At 56.5% G+C, this 25556-nt stretch overlaps 1 protein-coding gene across 20 annotated transcripts in view; it reads right to left on the reverse strand.

The window, feature by feature from the left end:
* POC1A (POC1 centriolar protein A) overlaps positions 1-25556 on the reverse strand; it is a 73505-nt gene that overhangs the window by 44601 nt on the left and 3348 nt on the right. For 9 of the 20 annotated variants that reach the window (XM_073230677.1, XM_073230671.1, XM_073230661.1 and 6 more), the window contains exons 3-7: positions 7248-7403; positions 6124-6295; positions 5552-5731; positions 4291-4398; positions 3349-3464 (exon numbers count right to left, since the gene is read on the reverse strand). In XM_073230677.1, coding sequence (XP_073086778.1) covers positions 3349-3464; positions 4291-4398; positions 5552-5731; positions 6124-6295; positions 7248-7403 — 732 coding nt within the window. Of the gene's footprint in view, positions 1-3348; positions 3465-4290; positions 4399-5551; positions 5732-6123; positions 6296-7247; positions 7404-9705; positions 9757-9844; positions 11061-22693; positions 23176-25556 lie in introns of those variants that run through there. The other 11 variants (XM_073230678.1, XM_073230669.1, XM_073230668.1 and 8 more) reach the window with 7 other exon arrangements.

Genomic DNA, 25556 nt, shown 5'->3' on the forward strand with positions numbered 1-25556 from the left:
GACAAGCCTCAAACCCCCACCTGTGAAATGGGGAGCAGCTTGCCCTGCTGGCCACCCAGGCCTGTCACCAGATGACGGACCTGCATGTGCCTACACACTGCAAAGTATGCTTTGGGTTCCGGAAACGGTGTTTGCAAAGTCTTACTGTGGGCTTGGAGCACATGGAGCCCAACACACCTCCACAGGACTGGCACTCCCGGGCCCAGCAACCCCCCAGACTCCATGTTGAGCTGGGAAATCAGAACTGCTCCCCACAGTGGCAGGCCAGAGCCAAGAAACTCCTTGCCTGAAGCCAATGGCACCAGCTGCCTGCTGGAGCGCAAAGCCACATTCCACACAGGACAGGAAGTGTCCTCCACGAAGTGTGACCATAGGGCAGCTGAATGTCCCCTGCAGAATCATGAACCAGATTCTCAGGACAGCCCATCAGCCTCATATGCCCAAAGCCGACTCAGGAGTGCCTGGTGCTCATCCGGCCACCAGGAGACACTGCAAGTCATTGTGTCCTTGAAAACTTTCCCCTGGGTTTCTTAGGGCTCAGAAGCAGAAATCAGCCCAGGTGCCTCCTGCCAGAGGGCTGGGAGCCCTTCCTGAGGACTCAGCCTCCACACAGCTTCCATGCACCTGTGCGGATGGGGAGCAGCTGCTCCTCCAGGGCTGGAGAGCCCCTCAGACAAAGGTTCAGGCACGGAGCTCTCTAGAGAAGCCACCAGACCCAAGCAGACCTGGCCAGTCCCTCCGGCAACAGAGGGTGAGGGCGCGCCCCAGCCAATGAGGCATATCTGCTTGGCTCTCCTTGAGCCAGAGGGTGAGCCTAGAGGGGGTGGGATATGTCTGTTGCCCTGGAAGTACCCACCACACATCACGCACTGGGCAGGGCACGTGGGGGAACCCAGTTGTTTATGGGGTATCCAAGCCCCCCAAAGCCTCAGATCTATACTAGGGGTGGCTTAGGAACAAGAGGCTGCAGACTCACTGAGTGGCTCTTCACTAGAGAAAAGGACAGTGGCAGAAACCCACTGAAATCTCTCTGCAGAGCCTGTCAATCTCACGCACTGCAGGTCTCCTCAGGAATTGGCCCTGACGCTGTCTGAGGCCACCCAGCCTGTCCCTAGCCTTGCCGGTCACTGACCTGGCACCCCACCCACTGCCAAGCCTGCTCCCTCAGGAACCCCGGGGCCTCTCCCCTGCAACGCCCTCCCCTTGGCGGCTCCATGTCACTCCACCTCCTGACCACCCTCTTCATTAGAGTCAGTGCTCCTTTACTCCCGGGGCTCTGCCCTCCAGGGCAGGGGGAGGGAGCCCCCCTCACTCTGTCTGCTTTGTGGACCTTTCCTTCCAGGCTTCCTACCCAGGAGGGCTCTCAGCACTACTGTCCTCTCTGATGCCCACACGAGTGCCAGAGCCGACCCAGCAGAGCCGGCTAGGCTGCATCTTCAGGATCTGGTCCAGAATTTGGCATTCAAGGGCCTCCCCTCATGGGTACCTGCTGCTTGCAAACATCAGCCCAGGCTGCTGACCCATTAAAGGAGCACCTGGTCTTTCCCAGGGTCACCTATAGACTCTCTCCTCCCAGTGTCAACTCCCACATGACACAAACTATATCCCCAGCACTGCATTAGAGTCCTTATGGGTTCTCCCTCACATCCTCACAAACCCTGTAAGGGAGGCCTGACCACCATCCCCATCCCCTTTACAGACAGCAAACAGCCGGTACCCCTGACCACCGCGCTGCCTCACCGCCTTCCCTGCCCCTCTCTCCCTGTGCAAGCCCTCCCTCCTGGCCCCACTCAAAGGAGGCCTTCCCTCCAGCACTCAGCACCCACCTGCCACAAGCCCAGCCAGCTGGGCAGGCGGGCCCACTCTCCACCCCAGCCCAGCCCAGAGTGGGAGAAAGGCACCTGAAGGTGCGGAGGGAGAAGTGTGGGCTCCACGCAGAGGGCAGACCCCACTGCTGCTTGGTTCTAGAAGCTCTGAAGCAGCATCAGGCACAAACCCCAGGAACCTGTGGGGAGACAAGGGTTCTTGCGGCTGGCCCCTGCCACCTGGTGGTGGTGAAGGGTAGTGCGGGCCTCAACCAAAAGGGCAGGTGGCAGACCTGCCTCCTGGCCCCAGGACTGGGACTCACCCAGCACCATCAGCACAGTATGCACACCTACCTGGGGCCTGCTTGGTGTCGGCACCTCCAAGTGCTTGGTGGGACCACCACCTGTGAGACAGGCCCCATCCATGTTCCAGGGCCCAGGACATCAAGTGACCTGCCCAGCGTCACACAACCAGGAATGCTGAGGCTGGCTGAGGCTGGCTGCAGAGCGCACCCTCCACCGTGCTTTGCAAGACCAGGACCCACTCCCCCTTCTGGGAAATCTGCTCACTTCAGTTACCCCAAGAAAGTGCCGTCCTCAAACATCCGCCAGGAGGAGCTGCAGAGGCGTCAACAGAACAGCTCTGAACCAGGCCCCAAACCTCTGCCCCGAAAAGACCTTCCCATTTTCAGGTGTGAATTTTGGAAGTGAGTCCATGCACTTTAACTTAGTACCAAGCCAGTGGCTGCAGGTCTTCAAAAGACCTTAGCCCACATACCCGCCTGCTTCCCCATCCCTCCTGCGGCCCCTCCCCAGCTCCCTGCCCTGTGCCCCATGCCCACACCAGGTGACTCTTGGTCCTGCCCAGTTGCGCCTGCTCTCGCAGAGCCCCAGACCCCAGCACCTACAGCTGTCTCACGCTAATCACACCCCAGTCTGCTCCCGACCCTCGCCCACCTGCACCCTGACACTGGCCCATGTCAATGCCTACTGCCTGCTTTCCAAGGGCTATGATGGCAGCAGGGACACAGTCCCTGGGCTGCCCTGAGGCTAGTGCCTAGCTAAGCTGACCCTCCCTCTGGCTCATGGCTCCACCTCTGTGAGGGGCACAGTGGGACCTTGGGTGGCCAAAGTCCCAGCAACATGGACCTCTTTTGACAGACTTGCCCCCTTCACCATAGGTCAAGAGTTGTCACCTTGGCCCTGGAGGGGAGTGGCATGGGCTGCCCCTGAGAAGTGGCCCTTGGGAGGAGCCCAGTCCAGAGACCCACAGACACTCCCCATCTGGCCCTGCAGTATGCATATGACTGCCAACTCATGAATGGGCCCACGAGGTGTGATAGATGCCAGGAGGCAACACAATCCATCTCCTGGCCAAGGTTCCATGCCAAGATAACCACAGACTACCCACCCCTGTTGAAGCCAACATACCTGGGACATACCCCACTGACCAGGGCCATCTTCAGGCCCATTTAAGCACCACAGCAATGAGCCAGACAGCTGGTCCCACACAGTCCCACCACAGCTGCTCGTGGACACTCACACTGATAATGCTGCAGGAGCCGGTGTGTCCGCACGTCCCACACCTTCACTGTGTTGTCCATGCCCGCGGCAGCAATGCACGTGCCGCTGGGGTGGAAGTCCACGTAAGTGACAAAGCTGGAAAGACAAGGGAGCACGTGCTAGAGGAAGGCTGTTCTGGCTCAGAGCACTCTCCCCGCTGCTCGACTGCCCCCTCAACCCAGAAGACCTCCCTTCTGCCCCATCTCACTATCAGGTGGCCCAGGGAGAACAAGGAGAGGGTGGAGAACAGCAGCTACAGTGCCCTGAGGTGGACTGTCAGGGGCAAGTCCCAGCATCAATCAGCTTCGTGTACCAGCAGAGAAGTGGGCAGCCGGCTGCTCCAGGGCTCTCAGAGTCAGAGCCGGAGGCAGGCCAGGCCGGGTCAGCAGGGCCCCAGGGCCGCCAGCTCACCTATCTCCTCGTATACCCACAAGTGAGACAGGCTGGGGTCATGGCCAGCCCAGGAAGACCTCTCACCTGGGCTCCCAGTCTGAGGAGGGCAGAAGCTGGGGTCCATTAGGAACCCAAGATGGCTAAGTCCCCGCTCAAGGGCAGGCCCCCCACTGCCGTGATGGCACAGCACATGTGAAGAGCCCACCCACCGCAAGAACCTGATAAGCCCTTCACTGATAGAGTCATCACCGTTGAAGTGACACGCTAACATGATTTTGGGGATCAGGGCTCAACTGCTTTCAGACAAACGTGTCCCAACTCTGTGAACTAGAAAGTGAATGGAAAAGGGAGGCCCCAAAAAAGACATGCTTTGAGGTCAAGCGCGCCTGTTATATGTGGAGGCGAGGGTGAGGCTGAGCCTTCCACCCACACAGGAAGAAGTACAGCCCCCACAGAAGGCCCCTGGGCCTGTGCACACCCAGGTCGTGAGTCGGAGCGCTGCAGGTAGAGGGCAGGTCTGCGGACTCACCCGCCATGCTCGCAGTATGAGTGGACACACTCCCGGCTGGCTTTGTCCCACAGTTTGACAGTCTTGTCATCGCTGGCAGACACGATGAGCCGCCCGTCAGGGGAGAACCTGAACCAGGTTGGAGAACATCACACACGGTCACAGGCACCACACACTGTCCTCCACAGCCACCTTCGTGCACTGCCCACTGAAACCAGCCAGGGCCACCTGCCCTGCTCTGACCCTGAGTGACCCTGGGCAAGGGGCTTTCCCTCGGGGCAATGGGTAAGACTGGTGCCCACCCAGCAGTACACAGGGAACAGCACCATGCACTGCCGGTGGCCTTTGGCAGTGTCCACATTGCCTACCAGTGCTGTCAGCATTTAAAGCAGCTGGAACCCGTCCGTTAGCATCATTATCCTGTTCGCAGGCCCCCCAAGTCTACTTCTGACTCTGAGAATGAGTCAATAAGACACCTGCTCTCCGGAGTCTGACAGTGAGGCCTCCTAGGTAATCAGGGGCCTCCCAGGAGAAAGGAATTGGGTAACCTGGAGAACAAGTAACTTGCACAGGTCCCCAGAACAACACTGCAATAGTGCCTGACGTCTGACCCCCAGGGATTCCCAGCATCCCCAGACACCCCCCAATCTCTTCCTCCAGGGCAGACACTTGACATGTGATATCTCTGCTGAAAAGAATACAATAAGCTGGAAGTAGGCACATCGCTGTCTACAGTTCTTGGACCTTGTAAGGCCCCCAAGGCACTGCTCCTTCACCAATGAAGGGTCGACCCTCCTCAGAAGCCTGGGTGCCCACCTGATGAGTCTATAGCAAAACCCACCTCTAAGAAGCTGACATGGACTAAATCCCAGCTCAGCCACTAAGTCACCATGTGCCCTGGGGGCAAGATACTGCACTGTTCACTGTGAAACAGAAATGATAACCCCCAGCTTGCAGGAGCGTTACAAGAGACAGATGGAAACAGACAGTGGTGGCAGTGACGCTTCTTGCTGCCACTGTTCGCACTGCTAACCAGTGGCCCCTGTGGACTAGCTCTGGCTGCAACAGATGTCAGGCAGCCGACCGTACCTGGCGATGGATGAACTAGCTAGTCATGCAGCAGCTCGTGGAGCTTCTCAACAACTTACAACCTAAGAGCCTCTGTTCCCATTTCACAGATAAGGAAGCCAAGGCTCAGGAATATTAAACAGTGGCCCAGGGCAGCGCCTCTGTGCCCCCAAACCCCAGTCGCCCCGAGGTCTCCAGGCAGGACAATGCTCACTTGGCACAGCGGACCCAGTTGATGTGCTGGCTCAGGGAAAACAGGAATTTCTGGCGATGAGTGGCCCACACCTTGACTGTCTTGTCATCAGATGCTGTCACGAGGGACTGGCCATCACTGCAGAAATGGACGCTTCTCACTGTGGCCGTGTGTGCACGGAACACGGTTGACTCACCTTTGCTGTAGGCACAGGTATCCAGTCAGCAAACCCAGAACAGTGACATGAGGGCCCATAAGCACATGGACGCTCTTCCCACCTCTCAGGAGCCCCTCCCAAAGTCAATGCAGGCCTGAGCACAAGCCCCAACAAAGGGAGCCAGAGCCTCCCCAGCAGGCACAGAGCGCGGCCTACACCCACCCCCTGCCCCACCCACATGGATGAAGGCAGGTGGAGCCTTTTCCAGATGGCTGGGGCAAGCCAGAAGCCTCTCCCCAACCCCGAGGGAAGGGCCCCCACTGAAGCCCCAGCTTCTGACAGCAACTCCCACTGCGACCAGTACGGAGCGAAGGTGTGGACAGCTCTGGCACCAGGGCTTCAGACACACAAAAGCCCCTCTCAGTCTGCAACTCACACGTTGGGTATCCAGATGCGGACAGTCTTGTCTCGGGAGCCTGAGGCAAGCAGGTGTCCCGAAGGGGAGAAGTTCACACAGGTGACAGCGTCTTTGTGGCCCGCAAAGCGGTAGGCACGTGACTGGGGCTTCATATGCCAGACCATGAGGCATGAGTCCATAGAGCCACTGGCTGAGGAGAGGTAGGGACTCCATAACCCTCAGCTCCAGCAGGCCTCAGGCCTCCACCAGGACACTGGGGTGGCAGGGTCAAGGGAGCAGCATTCCCTGTCCCTCCCGATGAGGAGGGGCCACACTTCCAGTGACTGTGAGCAGGGAAGCCTATGGGCTGTCAGCTCTCCAGATCAACAGATGCCATTCACATGCCAGCCCTGGGCTACAACCACAGGGGTCTCTGAGAAAACTCATCCCAATGGGGTCTCTGAGAGTACTCCTCCCACATTAGGCATTGAGAGGGTTCAACTCAATCAGATGCCTAGAGGAGGTCCCCAAAACAGATCCAAATGACTTCAATTTCCTCTTAATCTACTGCAACCCCCAGGTCAGCAACCTCTGGCAGGGGACCTTGACCAGAGGATGAAGGAGGAACCTTGTCCACAGAAATGAGAAAGCCACAGCTATGATAGCTGTGTCTGACCCCCAGGCAGCCACGGAGCAGGGGTACTCAGCTGCAGCATGCGGGTAGCAGGTAAGGGGAGAACCTGGGTCTGGTCCACAGCCCCTTACTAGTAGGATCTTCAATAAGAAGCTGCTCCCGTATTACCGGGGACAACGGAATCAAAGCAGACACAAGGAAAAGGAACCACTATTTAGGACCCATTCCACAGGCCAGACCCAAGTGGTAGCTGGGGTGTGCAGGGAAAAGCCCAGAATCCAGTTCAACCTTTAAAGGCTGTGGGATGTTGGCAAAGCCCCCAACCTCTCTGAGCCTCACTCACACTCTACATGGAGAACAGAGCTCATAAAGCCCAGTGCCCAGAGAGCTGGCCAGGTGTAACAAGATGCAAGTCTAGACAAAGCACCTGGGTCCTCCCTCACTGTGCCCTGCTACCCCCACACCTCCCAGGTAGAAACAGCTTTCTGAACTCATAACCTAGTGCCTAGGACAAGATGCCTCCTCTTACCAAGCTGCTTCATGTTGAGGCTGAAGTCCACACAGGTAACTGCATCTCGGTGACCCTTAAAATGCCTCTCCAGCGAGGGGTCCTCCTGGGGGAGAGCCAGGGTCAAATGTGTGAAGCTTGGATGAGGAAGGGGCTTCCCCACGGCCAAGACTCTTCCTATAAAAGCCAGGAGGGTTTAAAAATGCTCAAGGCAAGATCTTGTACATAGAAAACCCTCAGTAAGCCACTAAAAACTATTAAAATGAGTTCAGCAATGTTGCAGGTTATAAAATCAGTATTCAAAATCAATTTTCTTTCTGTACCCCAGCCTAGAGGAGGTCCCCAAAACAGACCAAAAATGACTTCAATTTCCTCTTAATCTACTGGAACCCCCAGGTCAATGAACAATCCCTAAAAAGGTAAGATAATTTCATTTATCACACACTAAAAATAATAAATACTTAGGAATAACTTAACAAAAGAAGGGCAAGACACGACAAAAACTACACATCATTGAAAGAAATTGAAAAAGACAGAATGGAAAGACATCCACATCCGTAGTTTGGGAAACTCAATACTGCTAAGACACAATACTCTCCAAATTGATCTGCAGATTCAACAGTCGCTATCAAAATCTCAGGTACCATTTTTGCAGAAATTGACAAACTGATCCTAAAATTCATAGGAAAATGTGAAACAGCCAGAACAGACAAAAGAATCTTTGAAAACACACACAAAAAACAGCCACTGTAGAGAAAGTCTGGCAGATCCTCAAAAAGTTAGTTATCAAATGACCCAGAAAATCTAGGTAAATACCCCATTAAATCATGTTCTCAGGAAAAACTTGTACACAAATACTCATAGCAGCATTATCCATACTAGACAAAAGGCAGACAAACCTACATTAACCATCACAGATGAATGGATAAATAAAATGTAGTACAATCACACAACATAATAGCATTCAGCAATAAAAAGGATCAAAGTACTGACACAGGATACATGGTAGATGAATACTGAGGACATGACACTAAGTGAAAGAAGTCAGACGCAAAAGGCCACGTTTTGTCTGATTGCATTTATATGAAATGTCCAGAATAGGTAAGTCTATAGAGACAGAGAATAGATTAGCAGTGCCAGAGCCTGGGGCTAGGGGAGAAATGGGGATGAAGGGGAGTGACTCCTTAATGGGTATAGGTGTCCCTTTGAGGGTGACATAAATGTTCTGGAATTAGTGGTGATGACTGTACAACATTGTGAATGTACTAAAAACCAATGAACTTTATATTTTAAAGGGGTGTACTTTATGGTGTGAATACCTCAATACAATTATTCTTTAAAAAGAACCAACAAGAGAAAATGGGGCCTTTCAGCATCCCCCATCTCAGATCCTGTACCCTCACCCACTGCAGACCAGGCAGGGAACCCAAAGGTCAAGGTCAGCCCTGGACAGCTCCCCGGGTGGGGGTGGGGGGAATCACCACCATCTCCACTCCACCCAGGGTCAGAGGAGCAGTCCTACAGGACACCGCTCAGGAAAACATGTAGCTAATATTGCAGTGATTCCCTCCGCCGTACAACAGCAGCTCATGTCTTAGTACTCGGAAGAGTTATATCCCAGCTATGAAAACATCAGCCCCTACTCCAAACATCAGAATCTCAAAGATGCGTTTTGGGTGCACCAGGGAGCCCAGCAAAGTCTCCTCTTGAGAAAAAAAGTTATTGGGGCAGAGAAAAGCCACCACCATCCACAGCGAGAACAAAGGCGCCCTGGCCTTGGGCCCAGCTCCACCCTAACACACCTGCCAGAGTGCTCCTTTCAACAGAAGTGGGAGCGGCCGCTGGGTGAGGGTCCCCAAGAGAGCAGCAGCTGGCGCTGAGCCTTTCGGATGAACGGGTAGTACAGTGCCCACCTCTAGGCTCCCTAGGCAGAAGCAAGTTCAGGACCACCGCTGACCAGAGGGTCCCTGAAATCTCCCAGCACCCTCCCCCCGATTCTGTGGTTCACCTCCTCCAACGATGGTTTACATATGGGGGAAAGGGGAAGGTGGTACTTGTCGGAAGAGCACTAGTCGGGGGTCAAAAGGCCCCATCCCTGTCTCGGTGTCCAAGTCCCCAGAGACGGCTGCAGGGGCCCAACTCTCAAGCCAGTCAGAAGGCCAATCGGGTACGAAACAACCGTCAAAGAGAGGGCCTTTGGAGTGCTCCCCTCTGGCCTCTGCAGGAACCTGGGACCCAGGGCACCCCCGGGGCCTGGTGTTCCCACCCGTCGGAGCAAGGTGTAACCTCAGCAAGCCCCCACCCAGCCACCCCGCTGCTCAGGACGGCGGGGCGGAGGCCAGAGAGGCCAGCGCTGGCCCAGGTCACGCCTCCAGTCAGACCGACCTAGCGTCTCCACGCTAGGCCGCCAGCCCGTGGGCAGGGGCCGAATGGTTCGCCTGGGGGCCCGAAAAGGGCCCGGCCCGCCGGAGGCGCTCACCAGAGGCCCCGGCCCAGCGCCCGCTCAGACGGCACACGGAGGAGAGGGCCGGCTCGGAACCCGGCGTCCCACCGCCCGGGGCAGGCGCCCAGTCCCCCCGGGGGAACGAGGCGGGAGGCAACCGCCGGCAGGAACTTACAGGGCAGGGCGCGGCCATGGCGGGGCCGGGCCCACGGCGCGAGGGAGCCGACCGGGCAGCGGCTGTAGTCGCGGCCCGTTCAGTTTGCGCGCCCCCAACCGCCGCCAATAGCAACGCCGTCGCCGCGCCGCGCCCCGCCCACTGCGGTTAAAGGAGACGCGGAGCCTCGTTTTTTTGTCCCCCGGACCGGAAGCAGAGCGGTCCGGCCGGCTCCGCCAGGTCCGGCCACGTCCGGCCGGCACCGTCAACGACCTCCGTCCACCGTCGCTCATCCCCTGAGAAACTAAATAGCCCAGGGTGAGCGATTCGCCCCACCAGCCCGTAGCCCGGCGAACGAGACGGCGAGCACAGTCTTCTGGGAAACGCAGTTCTAGGCGACCGCCGCCGGGCATCCGGAGGACGACAGAACTACACTTCCCAAGATGCTCTGAGGGCACGTCCGGATCCACCAGCCCCGGGGGAGGGTGGAGCATTCCGGAAGTGGAGCACACGTGAGTGTCCGCTTGCAGCGCCCTGGGGGCCAAGTTGTCGCTCAACACACCCGATAGGCGCTAGCTGTGCGCGCCTTGGGGATGACTTAAAGGGTTCGCTCCTCCGAACGTGCTTAAAACAGAACTCTAGTCACGTCTATGGAGTGGAGAAACATAGGTTCGATTCTAGCTGTCACCCTGCTTCACTGTATGACTTCGGGAAAAACACCTCCGCTTCGTGGGCCTCGGTTTCTCCATTTGTAATATGAAAGAGAATGATGCAGCCTGGCCCTCCCAGGACCCTTCGGCCCCACAACCGTTATGAATCACATATTTAAAAGAGGAGGCACTCCAGAGGCCTGGCCACTAGAGGCCGTCCCTGCTCACTTTCTGCTGTCAGGGGGCTGTCCCTAGACCTTTTTACACCTCCCCCCACCCTCACTCCAGGCGGCTTCCCAGCCTGGAACTAACCTGGACCGGATGTTTCGCAAGATTCAGGGACCTTACATGCCTCCCCTGGGTGAACCAGGTTGGCCAGACTCCAACACTCATTAGGATCTGGCCAGGCCCAGAGGATTCTCACTACAACCTGAGATCTAAGATGGGATACCTGGACCTGCAGACCAGTGCCCAATTAAGTAAACTCAGAAACTGGCACATGCAGAGAGCTGGCAAGTACAGCAGTGGGTCTCTCCTTTGGACTTAAAAGGTCTAGGGCTAGACGCAAGAAATAAAGATAAATTTAACCCCATCTTCATTGTGATTTGGCATAGAATTAATTCCTTTATGATAGAAATGTTCAGGCTCATTTAACGTAGATGCTGAAATTCTCTGTAAAACAACAAGCATAGTATAGTATCAATCACACACACCCCATAATTGTTCAACCCTGTTCAAAGGACAATTTTCAAGTCTCCTCACCAACATCCACATCTTACTCAGCTATTCTTTTGCTTGTTGGCCAAGCATTTAAGTTAAAAAGCTAATGACCCAGGAATTCTACTCCTAGGAATTTACCCTAAGAATGCAGGATCCCAGTTTCAAAAAGACATATGCACCCCTATGTTTATCACAGCACTGTTTACAATAGCCAAGATATGGAAGCAACCTAAGTGTCTATCAGTAAATGAATCCATAAAGAAGATGTGGTACATATACACAATGGAATACTATTCAGCCATAAGAAGAAAACAAATCTTAGCATTTGCAACAACATGGATGGAGCTAGAGGGTATTATGCTCAGTGAAATAAGCCAGGCGGAGAAAGACAAGCACCAAATGATTTCACTCATATGTGGAGTATCAGAACAAAGGAAAACTGAAGGAACAAAACAGCAGCAGACTCACAGAACCCAAGAATGGACTAACAGTTACCGAAGGGAAAGGGACTGGGGAGGATGAGTGGGAAGGGAGGGAGAAGGGGAAAAAGGGACATTACGATTAGCACACATAATGTAGGGGCGTGGCACGAGGAGGGCAGCACAGCACAGAGAAGACAAGTAGTGATTCTATAGCATCTTACTACGCTGGTGGATAGTGACTGTAATGGGGTATGTGGTGGGGACTTGATAATGGGGGGAATCTAGTAACCACAATGTTGCTCATGTAAGTGTATATTAATGATACCAAAATAAAATAAATAAAAGAAATGAAAAAAAAGCCAAGGAAGAAAAAACTAAATACAGAGAAATATCCATTAGGGTTCTTTTATTCTTGTTGGATGGTGGGGTTTTTTTGTTCTGTTGTTCTGCTTTGTTTTGTCAGTTTTGGTTATGGAATACCCCTGGTCGACAGGAGCACATAATCTACAAAACTGAATTTAGAATAAACCTTCTGTAAAATGATTTTCAAATATCAGGTTTGTTCAAAGGGAGAGGTGCTGGAAAATTTTACTCATCTTTCTTAGTCTTTCCAGATCCCACTGTATCTATACCCATTAGGGAGGAGAAGCAGGGGATGCTCCACTACCTCTTGCATTAATTCTCAAAAAAATGCAAAGAGGTCGATTCTTCCATCCACACAGACACACCAGGACCCACCCCCTGGCACAACCTGCATAAACCAAGATTGGTGCCTCCACTTTCTGACTGAGCAGCCCCCACCCCATGCCACCCTCATTAGATCAAATTTCATTTCTGACTAGGACCTCCATATGGGGGTGGGAGGTGCTGGAATAGAACTTTTTGAAGCCCCCCTATAGCAGGGATGTTTCTGTCCTGGTATAAAGCTGAGGCAGTCCATCCCGCAAGAGCCTCTCACCCTGTCACTGCTCCCAGACCACAGAGAAAAAAGGATGCAAGGCAGGAATCACACCCATGCACATGGCCCAGTCCAGCCTGCGGGGGTAAGCCCCATCAATGCAGTCAGCCTGCACTGTGGCCGGGGCTTGAATCTCTGAGCTGGACAGCTCAGAGCTCATCCCAGGGTTGGGGAGATCTAGGGGTGAATCTGGCTCTGCTACTTCCAGGCTGGTTGACCTAGCAGGAGTCACGCCATGTCTCGAAGCCTTCGTGTCCTTAATTGTAAAATAATTATAATATACCTGCCACAATAGGGAAGGAAGGATTCCATGAGCTATTAAATTGCGTCAGAACTTGACACTGAGCAGCCCTTAACACATTTGGCTTTCTACTAGGGCCTTAGTCACATCCCGTGCGTCCTCTGCTCCGACAACCAGCCGACAGCTCTCTGCTTCTGCCCCCACCTCCCCCGCCTCTGCTCCAGCCACACTGGCCTTCTTGCTGCTCCTGGAGCCGCGGCCCCCTTCTCAGGACTCTTGCACTGGCTATTGTCCCTGAGTCCACTTGCCTCGACCCATCACTTCCATCAGGACTTTGTTCAAATGTCACCGTGTCAGTGTGGCCTTTCCTGACCGTTCTCCTCAATATGCCAGCCCACCCTCCCTTTACTCTGTCACCATCTGACCCAGGGGACATGTTGGTTCGTTCCCTTTTTTCCAAGGAAGTCAGCTCCAGGGGACAGACAAGACCATACTCCTGCACCCAACACAGGGCCCGGCCGCAGGGAACATTGCCAGATAAATAAATGATTCATGACAAGATTGCTCATTGATGGTAATGGGGTCTGTGATGGGCAGGCCTTGTTCTCAGCGGGACAGAAAGGCAGGGATCAGAGTAATCAGGAGAAGTTTCTCTGAGGGGCAGGAGCTTTGGAGCGAGTGGGGGCCTGTGTAGACAGGAGAGAAGAGGAAGGACAGTTCTGGTGCCGGCAGCAGACCTCTGCAGACAGGACTGGGCGTGGAGTATCTGGGGAGCAGGGACAAAGTAGGGGGGCTCAGAAGTAGGGCCCAATTATGAGGCCACAAATGTAGGCAAGAATCAGGCATTGGTCTCAAAGGGTCAGGGGGCCACATGTCTCTTCTTAGGGCTGAGGTGAGTCAAGAGACTCCCATGGTAGCAGGTCTGCCATTTGGGGGATCCTCCCCAGCAAGTCCCACTGCAATTCTGGGCCTCAGAAGTGCCCACTGGGGAATGGGCATCCCCTGCATATCAGCCTCCTCTAATAGTAGGCCACACCCCAAGGCAGGAAGAGGTCCAGTGGAGACACAGGCTTCAACCATGGCCAGCCCTGCTCCTCCATCCAACAGTGGCAGCCATGCTGGTAGGAAGCCCACCCTGGGTGGGGACAACGGGGAGCTCCTCTGGGCAAGCATCCAGCTTAAACCTGTCCATCCCCCTTGCAAAGAGGAGATAGCATGACTGGAGCTGCCACGGCGATTCCTGGGGACAGTAATGTCAATGGACTGGGACTGGTTTCCAGGAGTGAAGACCTAGAGCTGGCCAGTAACCACAGTGCTCACTAGCCACCCAGGTCAGACGGGAATGCTCTGTATGCCAAGTCCCCCCACCCACGCTCTCCCTTCTATAGTCCCCAGCAACCCTGTGAGAGCGCTGGGCCTCCGTTTCACATTGTCCAGGGCAGCCCCACTGTGATGCACAAAGCTGAGGCCTTGCACACATGGGCTGGGGACGGGGGACAAATGCTCACAGGAGGTCTGAACCCAAAAGCTACTGACCTTCCCAGTAGATGATGTGATGGGGCTTCAGAGAAGCAGTTCTCAATCCTGGCTGCCATTCAGAACCTCTGCAGGTGGCACCAAGCATCAGTGTCTTAAAAGCTCCCCAGGGCAGTTCCCTGGGCAGCTAAGGCCCAGAGGAGGAAGGTGTGGGGTAGAGGACACAGCAGCTCCCACTGTGGGGGGCAGTGACAGGCCCGCCCAGTGTGGACTTGCCTCCCCTGCCTCCTGCCTCCCCACTTGCTCCCCTCCCGGCCCAGCTGCCAGGAGCCAAGAGTCTGTCCAGGTGACAAAGTCCTCCTGTAGTGAGGCATCCTTGGGTCCCAGGTAGGCTCAGGGGCCCACAGATCACTCACATGCTCAGGGCCAGGGTGGCACCCCCACATGCAAGGGGGAGACTGGGCTCCAGAGGGGACAAGGCTGGGCTTCTGGCCCTGGAGGAGGAAAGGGGTTTGGCGTAGATATGGGGGGTCCACTTGTCTCTACTCCCTGGGGCTCGCTAACCCCTCCTGGCTCCCCATGCCCTCGGGGGAAGGCAGGTCCCCACGCCCATCCACTCCGCCCCTGCTCCCCTCCAGCCCCGCCCTGCACCCCACTCCACCACACTGTGCCTGGTCTGCTCCTCAGGGAGCAACCCTGCCCTCTAACCTTGTTCAGACACCCTCCATACACAGAAGGGGTGGCTGCCCCTCCACTGTACCCCACAGGGCTCAGACTGCCTCAGGCCAGATTCCCCCCTCTATGGCCACAGGGGCTGGGTCTCATTCTACCTGAGCACCCATGTGTTAGTTCACTCGGGTTCCCTCTCTGGAGCCTATGGCATGGATGGAAGTGTGTGTGCATGTGTGTGCATAATGACTGAGAGTAAATGTGTGTGTGTCCACATGCACACGTGTGCATGTCTGGGTTTGGCTGGCTGTGCGTGCCTGGCTGCGCCTCTGAGAGCTTCTGTGGCTGTGTGTGTCTGCTGCACGTATGTGCATGCCCATGAGAGACTTTATGTACGTAGCTGGGCTTGGGTATCTTAATTTGGGTTCCCCCAGACACTGACTCTGAGAAAGGGCTCCACAGCACTTCATTATCTGGGAGGTGGTTCTAGGACACAGCAGCAGGGAAGGGAAAGTGAGGCAGGGAAGGGAGGTGGCCAGGGAAGGCTGTGTCACTAGACAAGTCAGTCCTGTGGGTGACCGGGACCGTCACCGTCACACTGGAGAGCTTCGGACGCAGTACAGAACACACCTCAGGGACAACCCGCCCGATGGGGGAGGGCATGCAGGGCTTTATCCACCTGTTCTTGGCACTTCCAGCCTGTCCTACACCAGGCCGAGGGGCTTCTGGGGCAAAGTAAGCCCTCAGCCCAGGGGTACAGGCAGAGGAAATCAGGCTATGTACACAAAGGGCTGAGTGGGAGGGGACCAGGTGGAGCGCCAAGCCACTCTGCTGTGTGCCCATGCCTGCGGGCGTGTGCTGGTGCCCTGTGACGCTTCATGGACGCAGGTGCTCCAAGGACCTCTTCTGTGCAAGCTTCTGAGGGCCCAGGGAAAGGTCAGCACAATGGCAAGCCAGCTGTGGTCTTGTAGGGGGCAGCAGGGAGGGGGTGGGGTCTCCCCTAAGGCTGCTGGGGGTGTGCTATAGAAGGTCAGGGTATGGTGACAAGGGAGAAGGTGACAGATCGGGGCATCCTTAGGGGAGAGACTGGCGTTGTGCAGGCCTGGGTTCCAATCCTGGGTGCAACACTGACTTGCTGTGTAACTGTGGACAAGAGTGTAACCTCTCTGAGCATTATTTCCTCGTTTAAAATGGGGATCAGAACAGAAGGCAGGTGCGTGAGTTTCCTAGGGCTGCTGTAACACAGGGCCACAAACTGGGTGGCCTGACACCAACAGTTATCACAGTTCTGGTGGCCCAAGTCACAAGTCAAGGTGTGGGTGGGGCCATTCTCCTTCCGAAGGCCCTTCGGAGGACCCTTCTTCACCTCTCTGTTTCTGGGAGCCCTGAGTCCTGGGCTGGTGGTGGCACCCCTCTAGTCTCTCCCTCCTTCTCCCCACACCTCTGTGCCCAAATCTCCCTCTACCAGGCGGAGAGGACGACTTGCCTACTTCCAGTGTGACCTCATTTTAACTTGTTTACATTTATAAAGACCCTATTTCCAAATAAAGTCACATTCACAGCAATTGGGGGCTGGAACTTAAACATAGGGTTGCTGCAAGGATAAAACCCCAAGCCTGGCATATAGTAAACTCTCAATAAATGGTAGTTTAGAAGAGAAGGCAGGCAGGGGGTGGTGGTGGGAACTGAGAAGACGGGCAGACTTTTCTGTAGGTACCCACCCACGTACTCACATGTACACACAGATGTGAGTCCAGGCAGAACACTGCTCATGGAGTTACACCCAGGAGGGCTGGGACAGCCTGTCCCACCTGCCAGCCAGGGTCACTGAGAGCCAGCTCAGGGCCGAATGTCAGCTTTCTGGACAGAAGGACCCCAAAGTCAAAGCCTTGCTCACCAGAAGAGTCCTTGGGAATCCTGAGCAGGGTCGCCACTGGCACCATGCACAAATTCACGGACAGCCCCTGCGACCAGGGCCACTCATGATAGGGGAGGGGTGTGGGGGTACAGCCAACACAGCGCTTTGGGGAAGAGGCGGGACACAGAATCAGATGGGCCCCAAGGGGCCCCGGCGAAGGTTCTCGGCAGCCACCGGCACTGCGTCCCCTTAACTCCCGTGCCCCTGCCTGTCACACGGGCCTGGGCTAACACTCCTTCCTGCGGCTGCCCACAGGGTTGATCCCTCGGCCCGGACCCAGCTCCTCAGAGCCCCTGGATTCTGCCACAGGACACCCTGTGAGCTCAGTTCATCTGCACTGCTCTGACCTCTGGGGAGATGCGTCAGGAACACCAAGTGTGCAAGGACAGGACACAGGTCGGCACTGATAAGGTTCAGAACCAGGGACAAAGCCTGGCTGCCACAGGGCTTCTCCCCACGGCCCCAGCCTGCGGAAACCTCTGCCCTCTTCTCCGTCCACCCCCAGGGCATAAGAGCTGGCATCGGATCAGAGAGCCCTGTCCCACACCCTCCCATGGGCAGTTCCCAGCTGCTCAGGCCAGCTTCAGCTCTGCTGGACCCCGAGCTCTCTGCAATGTTCACAGAACAGCACCCCAACCCCTCGTTCCCCCCCCCCACACACACCTTTGCCAAGCACTTGGGAGGTGGGAACAGGGCAGTAAGCGAGAGTGCACGGCCCTGCCCTCATGGAGCCCACACACAGGGCTGCACAAGCCGCGGCACATGGGGGGCCTCTCGGAAGAGCAGGGGCACGAGGACGGCGCTCAGGGCGGGCACGGCAGCACAAGGTAAGAGGAGGTGCTGCAGCCTGGGGACAGCGCGCCGCGGGGCAGAAGGGCCGGCCACGGTGAAGGCCCGACAGGGGACTGGCTGGGTGGGCTGGGGGGGCAGGAGACCAGGCGGGTGGCAGCAGGGCCACCGGGGTGGGTGGGCGTCGCAGCCTCCCAGGAGGACTTGGCTTCTAACGAGTGAGGGGGACCCATGGGAGGACTTCGAGCAGAGGAGGAGCTCCACGCAGTTTTCACTTGAGAGACACCCAGCCGGCTGCCCTAAGACTCAGCCATTGTCCAAGTGTGGTCTCACAGCAGCACCTGGGAACCTGGAGAAGTAGAGATTCTCAGGCACCTGCTGAACCTGGATCCCTGGGGCAGGGCGCAGAGCCCTTCTGGGAGTGCTGGGGCCCTCGGGTGGCACTGTTCAAGTGCTCCCACCCCAGAAGCTCTGAAGGGCCAGCCTTGCCCTCACCTGCCCTGAATGCTGGCCCAGGACACAGCCTGCTAAAGGCCTGCCAAAACCCACAAGCTTCACCTTTGTCCAACCCAGCAGTTATATAATGCGCTTTCCTAACTTAGTTGATCACAGAACATTTTTTTCCAGAGAATGTTATTAAACATTCTGCACGCTGACATGTCACTTCAGGTGCTCGCTGGTTATTTGCTCTGGGCTCCAGGTGCACCTGGCACGCAGCGACTGCTCAACAACTGCCCTTTGGAACCTTCCCGCGGTGACCCTGACTGGACTTGGGTGACTCACACACCCACTGACCTTTCCGGAGCCCCAGGGGGACACACTGATTCCCGGGCTGCCCTGGGACCCCAGGGCTCCGGGAGGGTCAGAATGGGGAAAGGGAAGAGGGAGGGGCTACACCTTGGCCTTTGCGGAGCAAAAATGGCTCTGGTCTGAGCACCCACCCTGCCTGAGCTCAGGGAGTTACAAAGCAGCTTCTGTAGGAGGCTGTTCGGAGAAGGCTTTGGTGGGCCTGGGGAGTCAGCCCCGCCGGCCCCGCCTCCAAGCTGGGCAGCACCTCCTCTGGCCCTTGGGGACAGTCAGGCACCAGGCCCACCTCAGGGGCCCCTCTGAGGCCTCAAGTGTAGCTGGGGTCTCCTCTGCTCCCAAGGAAACCTCACTGGCAGGAGGCATCTGGCCGTGAGGTTCACACAGAGACTTGGGAGCCACGTTCGGGTGCTCCAAGGAGCCCATGGCCCAGGAAATGCCAGAGGGGCCACAGGATCACAGCTGTCCCCATCATGAGGGCCAGAAGACACTAGGAACCACCAGGTCTGTGCCCCCATTAAGCAGATGGAGAAACTGAGGCAGGAAAAGAAGGGCCTCTTGTAGTCATATAGCTTGAGTGTAGTGCCCAAGGGGGCTCCCTGCCTCCACACTGGGTAGTTTGGGGAGGTACACAGAGTGGTCAGGGCATCCCTGGGCAGGATGGCCACACAGGAGGCAGGATGAGGGAGGGACAGTCAGGGCTCGTGACAGCCCTGGCCTCATCCGGGGTGTGGGTGAGGAAGGAGGTGGTGATGTCACGTCCTAGGGAGCCAGCAAGCACATGGGGGGGGGACAGGGTGCGGAGCAAACAGCCATGTGGCTGCGTGGCTCCACTCACGTGTGCGTGACACCATATGTGACAGTGCCACAACCATGGTCACTGCGGTCGGCCTCATCTGTCCACCTGCGGCTTCATGTGGCTGTCAGTACAGGTGTCACTGTCCCTGTGATTAGAGTGGCTGGGCACGTGGCCGCACACAAGGGGGTGGTAGTGACTCTGGCACCTGTGGGCCTGTGACCGCATGTGAATCTGTGAATGTGGCCAACAGGCAGCCTGGCAGGAACCTGGCCCTAACAGGTCCCAGACCTGAACTCACTGCAGAGCTGCAGCGGTTTCCCTTCCGCCAGGACATGTGCAGGCTGTGGGAACAGCGTTTTTGAAACATAGTTACCCAGATATAAAGGGAAAGCCCTCCTGCGTGTAGCCACAGCCACATGGCGTACTGGCCACAGAGCACAGCAGAAGGTCCAGGAAGGGCTTGGGGTCTGGGATGGGGCAGACTTGCCGCCTGCCCTATGGCCCGTCCTACAGAACCCTGAAGTCGGGTCAGCACCATGGAGCCTCAGCTGGGGCTCCCACACGCACAGTCCATGGTCCAGGCCCAGGGAGAGCACAGAGCAGGCATGGACAGCTGCACAGACACCTGGGGGCCCATGGGGGCTGGCACAGGGAGGAGAGGAGGGTCGTGGCAGGGTGTCAGGACGTAGGCACTCACACCTCTCCCCTGGGCAGGCTTCTGAAAATGCCCAAGCAACCGGGTGCCTGGGATATGACCCCGTGTGGACTCTCCTGCCCCCTCGGGGCAATCTGCCAAGCAGCCACCTGCTTCTCACTTTCCACACTTGCCTCTCTGCTGACACAACCTGCCCACAAACTGCCCTGAACCTGGGGCCTGAGGACTGTCCCCACACATGCATTCCCACAGCCCATGAGGAATCCGTCCATTCATTCACTCATGAGCCCATTTGTTCATTCATTCATTCAACAAATGTTCGTTGAGTACCTCCTGCAAGCCACTGGCCCTGCCGACCCCTCCCCCAGGTCCCCAAGTCAGAACAACAACAGCAAAGTCCCAACAGATCTCCATGTGGGCCGCTCAGAAGAGGAACCTGGGGCCTGGGTGGGATGGTGGCCGTTAGCTGGAGGGAAGCTCTGAGCTGGTGTCACAACCAGACACTGCATCAAGCCGGATGGGCTCTGGGTTGGGCAAATGTCGCAGCTGCCCTCCCCCCTCCCAAGGCCCCCTGGCTCGGTCTGGCACTGTCACTCTGCCTAAAGTCCAATCTGCCTCAGCCAGGACTGAGCCCCAAGGCTTCAGAACCGTGCCACCCACACCCCAAGGAACAAGGTCCATCTTGGCTGGCTCCCGGGGCCACCAGGTCAGGCCCAGCCTGCCTCTGCTGCCCCCCATACCCCCTGCCACCAGCTACATGGGCCCATGGCTTCCAGGGACTCCTCCCACCCACCCTCCTCAGGGCCCTCAAAGGCCTAGGACCCCAGAGCCCCTTCCGAGGGCTGCCCACGCCCCCCATGCCCCATCCCCACCTCCTGGCTCTATTTTGTCGATAATAATGGTGATATAATGACGCATATCCCCCCTTGGCACTGGGCATGACCGACGCTCCCAACTTTCCTGTTATATAGCTGGAGGCGGCCAAGAGCGTGGACCCCCAGCCTGGCCTGCTCCCCTTCCGACCATCACCTGGTTGGCCCCTTCCCATCCTTCAGGACCCACCTCAAATGTCCCCTCCTCACAGAGGCCTCTCCAAGCCCCGGAAGCAGTCCCTGTTCTGGCCACTCAGAGCACCCACAGGCACTCTCGCTGTACTGTGATCACACTCTTGCACACGCTGTGCAGCTGCCCCCCCCCACTAGACTGTCCACCCCTGAGAGCAGGACCACATCTGCCTTGCTCACAGGTGCCCTCCCAGAACCTAGTTCAGGGCTTGGTAAACGGTAGGTGCACAGCAAGGATCTGATGAGTGAATAAACCTATTTATCCGTTTCCCAAGAGCCACCCCACTCCAACATGGATCTGAGGCTGCTTACAAAAACACATTCAATATAAGAGAAAAACCAGAAAGTTGGAATCAAAGATTCTCACCTTTGACTTAGTGACTTTATCTCTAAATATGCCACAGAAGTTTTCACCCCATACAAGGGGGCAAGTTCAAGGAAATTCATAGGAGAAACCCCATAGAAACCACCATGCAACTGGTAAGGGACAAGGTGGGCGAGCCAGGAGCTCGGGAGCCGTGGAGTACTATGCAGCCATAGAAAAGGCAAGGCCCTGTTCACTCATGGGGCCCTCGCCAAGCTATCCTGTGAAATACAAGAGCAAGTAGCAAATGAGGAGGATTGCATTTTAAAAGTGCCACCTGGACATCTAGTAGTAGATGGACATCTGATCAATTGGTAAGTGTTGAATGGACAGGTGGGATCTTCCTGGAAGGACCTATGAGAACTTGGGAGCAGTGGCTGTGTCCACTAAAAGCCTGGGTAAGGGGAATTTCTTTGCTTACTATGTCATACTATTTGCATTTTTACCATCTGCAAATATTATCTACTCAAATAAATATTTTTGTTATTAAAGATCACGAAGAATTCAAAGGGCACACATAAAAATCTAGATGTGTAGCTTCTTTTTAAAAATGGGAAGGAGGCCTGGCCATACCGGGCTCTGTTCCTGAGGATGATGATGGCCGGAGCTGAGATGTAGCTGCCCCTTAGCTCGGGGGGCCCAGGGCACCCGCTGCCCTCCCCCATCTGGGTACCATGTCTGCCCTGCAGAGGGCTGAGCTTGCTACATCGGCAGGGTGGGGAGTGGGGCTGAGGAGGCTTCCCCAAGGTGAGGGGTCATTTGCAGCCATCACTTCTATGCTGACTTCACTACAACTCCAAAGGCCACAGCAGGGCCGTGACAGTTCTGGGGCTGGTGAACACCGGCATGTCACGAGGCTCCCAGTCTTGCACAAGAACCTGTTAACTCAGTGCAAGCCAGGGCCCAACACTGCTTGTCGTCTTATCACCCCTGCCAGGGCTTGAGGGCTTTGGTTAAGCCCCAGAGGACCCCTGGAGTGAGGGAGCCACCAGTGAGGTGACCCTTGGGCACCTTGGCCTGAGGGTCCTGGCGAGGAGGGGCCAACAAAGTGAGGACACGCTGAAAGGGGTGGGAAGGCAGTCCCGCCTCCAAGCCTGCCTCCAGCTCTGAACCTCTAGACAAGCCACTTTCCCGAGCCTCAATTTCCCCGTCACCTGTAGCCACCAGGTAACACAATGCAGACTGTTTCCAGGGGCTGTGCCTCCCCTGAGCATGGAGGCAGGTCTCAGTGAGGCCTTGTGCCAACTCCGTCCCCACAGTGTCCGCCACAGTGTACATATATACATACATATATTCAGTATATATGGAGAGAGATATTTTTATTTTAAAGAACTGGCTCACCTGACTGGAGAGGCTGGCAAGTATGACCTCAGCAGGGCAGGCAGCAGGCTGGGGAGTCAGCAGGGTTTGCATTACAGCTTGCAGCCAAGCCCTCTGGGAAACCCTGGTTTTTGCTCTTCCGGCCTTCAGCTGTTTGCATGAGGTTCATCCACATTATCAAGGAGAATCTCCCTTAAGCTCAACTGATTGTAGATTTAGTCACATGTACAGGCTACCTTTACAGCAGCCTGGTGTTTAACCAAACCACACAGCTGACACATAACACTTAGGCCTGACAGAGAGCATTCCTCTTTTTGTACATGTCCGTGGAAGCTCAGAGAGGTTGTGCCAACTGCTGAAGGCCCCCAGGCACAGAGGATGGAGCTGGGAGCTGAGCACGAGCCTGCCTCTGTCCCTGGGGAGTGGGGCTACGGCAGCTACTCACAGGGCATGTGCGAGAATCAGCTACAGAACCATGCAGAACAGAAGTACTGGGGCCATGCCTGCAGTGGAGACAGAATTCAGTGAGGCAGTGGCTGTCATGCAACTACCTCCACATTGCGATGAGCTCTAGAATGCAGGGCACAAAGCCCCCAGCCCCCAGGGTCCCTCTCCTCCCTCCATCGACCCCAAGCCGATGACCAGGCACACGGGACAGTGACAGAGTTGCATGGCGTTGGGGGGCCAGAGGGAGTCTTGCCTTCTGAGGCCATGGCTGGCTGCCCAGAGGCTTCTGGAGGTGGGGGACTTCCACTAAGAGTCAGGCGGGCAGGCTCCTGGGCTGGGAGCCCCCATCCGCCTACCCAAGCTGGGCCGATCACCCAGAGGTACAGAAAAGCTTCCACTGAGACCTGAGCCCCCGCAACAGTGCCAGCCTCCGTCCTCCCAGCTTCCCCAACCTCCCCGGAGGGCACCAGACCAGAGGTGAAGGCCAGAAGCTCAGCCATGCTCTCCACTTGCTGGCAGTGTGAACTTGGGCAACTGACTTAACCTTTCGGAGCTTCTCTCCTGTGTGCGGGCCAAACCATTACCTTGACCTGCAGGGTGGCCCTGAGGACCCCTGACACTGCATGTGAGCATGAGCACAGCACCAGGCCAACGTCTGAGCAGAGCTGCTCTCGCCGCCATACTTGCTCACCTCACCGCGCTGTCCTCCCCTCCTCCTCCCCACAGCTCCTGCCCAGCCAGGGCCCCCGCCCCAGCCTTCTTCACACCCCGCCACCTCCTTTGTCCCAGCTCCCCCACAGCTGGGCGGCTCTTTAAGTGCCTCCAGGGCTGGAGAAAAATGAAGGCATCTACCTTGGTTGGTCAGCCAACAGTGTTGGTAACAGTGGGGTCCTGGCAGCAGGCGGTGGGGACTCTGACCATCCCCCCAACACACACACACCTCCTTCCCTCGGCCTCCTGATGTCCCTCCTCCACCCCAGTTCCTCTGACCTTCACGGGGGTCCTCAGCCTGGCTGCTCTGATGCAGCATCAACTTGACACCAGGTGCCAGCTCTGGGGCGGGTCCCGTGCACTGCCATTCCCTGTCGCAGCACCCTTGCCCGCAGCAGGGTCTGTGCCCCAGCAGCCCAGGAGGGCAGGGAACAGGGCTCCTCCACACTGTGCATCTGGCACAGGCCAGAGGAGGCAGGCTTAGCCTGCTCCAGTCCATCACCCTACCAGCCCCCAGCACCCTGTCATCCTAGCACCCCATCATCAGTCCCCCATCACCACAGAAGCCTGATCCAAACCCAGGGGCTGGGAGCTGGGGGGATGAGAACCAGCCTGGGGAACCCAGTCCCTTCCAGAGCCCCTTGCAGCCCAGCTGACCCCTGCCTTAGGCCCCCCGCCCCAGACCCTCCTCCAGGTGCTGTGAGGGCAGAAGAGCTGGTATGTGACTCTGATCCCGTTAAGGCCCAAACCTCACTTGCCATGTGGCCTTGAGCAAATCCTCTCCCCTTTCTGGTTCTCAGTCACCCAGGCTCTAAGACAGGTAGGACACACCCCAGATGCCTACAAGGTGGGACCCAGGTGCCACTGCTTGGACATCACATGTCCTCAGGGTTGGGGTCACTGAGGGAGGGCTGGGGGAGGGAGAGGGCACATCCTGCCTGGCCAGCCCAGGTGCCCCAGGCCTGCTGACTCCTCCAGAAAAGATGGAAATCTGAATTTAATTTAACCATCTCCTGACTGCTAAATGCTGACAATTAATGCATATTTTTAAAAAGCACTACGTGGGTTAAAAAAAATATACCTGGGCCACAGTTTGTGGGTTCTAGGCTGGAGGGCAAGGCTCAGAGGCCCTACAGGGCTCTCAGGAGGGAAGAATAGTGTTTGCTCTTTTAAAAGGGGGATGCTTTTCCCTGTGTAGCCCCCCACCTGCCTCCTGGAACATTTGATGGCTTTGCCTCACCACAGCCAGCCCCTTTCTCCCCTGGCTAATCAGAGCCCAGCCCCTGCCCTGAAGCTGGCTTCACAAAACCAGGTCCGAGCCTGCCCCAGGAGGGCCAGAGCCTGATAGGGTTCCAAAGGCAGGGCCAGCACAAGGCAGGTGTTGTTGACCAGATCCCTTCAGCCCTGCCCAACCCCCAAATTCCATCTCCATGACAATTCTTGGGCCCTGTGAACTAAACCTCAGAGCTCATGTTTCCAACCCTCCAGGGCAGAGAGGAGCTGTTTCCAGAACTTCCTGCACTGTGGGAGGCTGGCCCCCAACCCGCTACTAGACAGGCAGAGCCTGACACCCAAGGGGCGCCACGAGGCCAGCGCCAAGCCCACACCAAGCACCAGCACAGGCTGAAAGTTTTAACCATCTTTCAAACTGTCCCACGTCTACCCAGGTCTCCTTGAGGGGAAGGCCGGTAGGATTTCTTGCCTGCCTGACTGAAGCCCACAGGAG

This window comes from Manis javanica, chromosome 3, assembly GCF_040802235.1.
Source record: "Manis javanica isolate MJ-LG chromosome 3, MJ_LKY, whole genome shotgun sequence".
Taxonomy (NCBI): domain Eukaryota; kingdom Metazoa; phylum Chordata; class Mammalia; order Pholidota; family Manidae; genus Manis; species Manis javanica.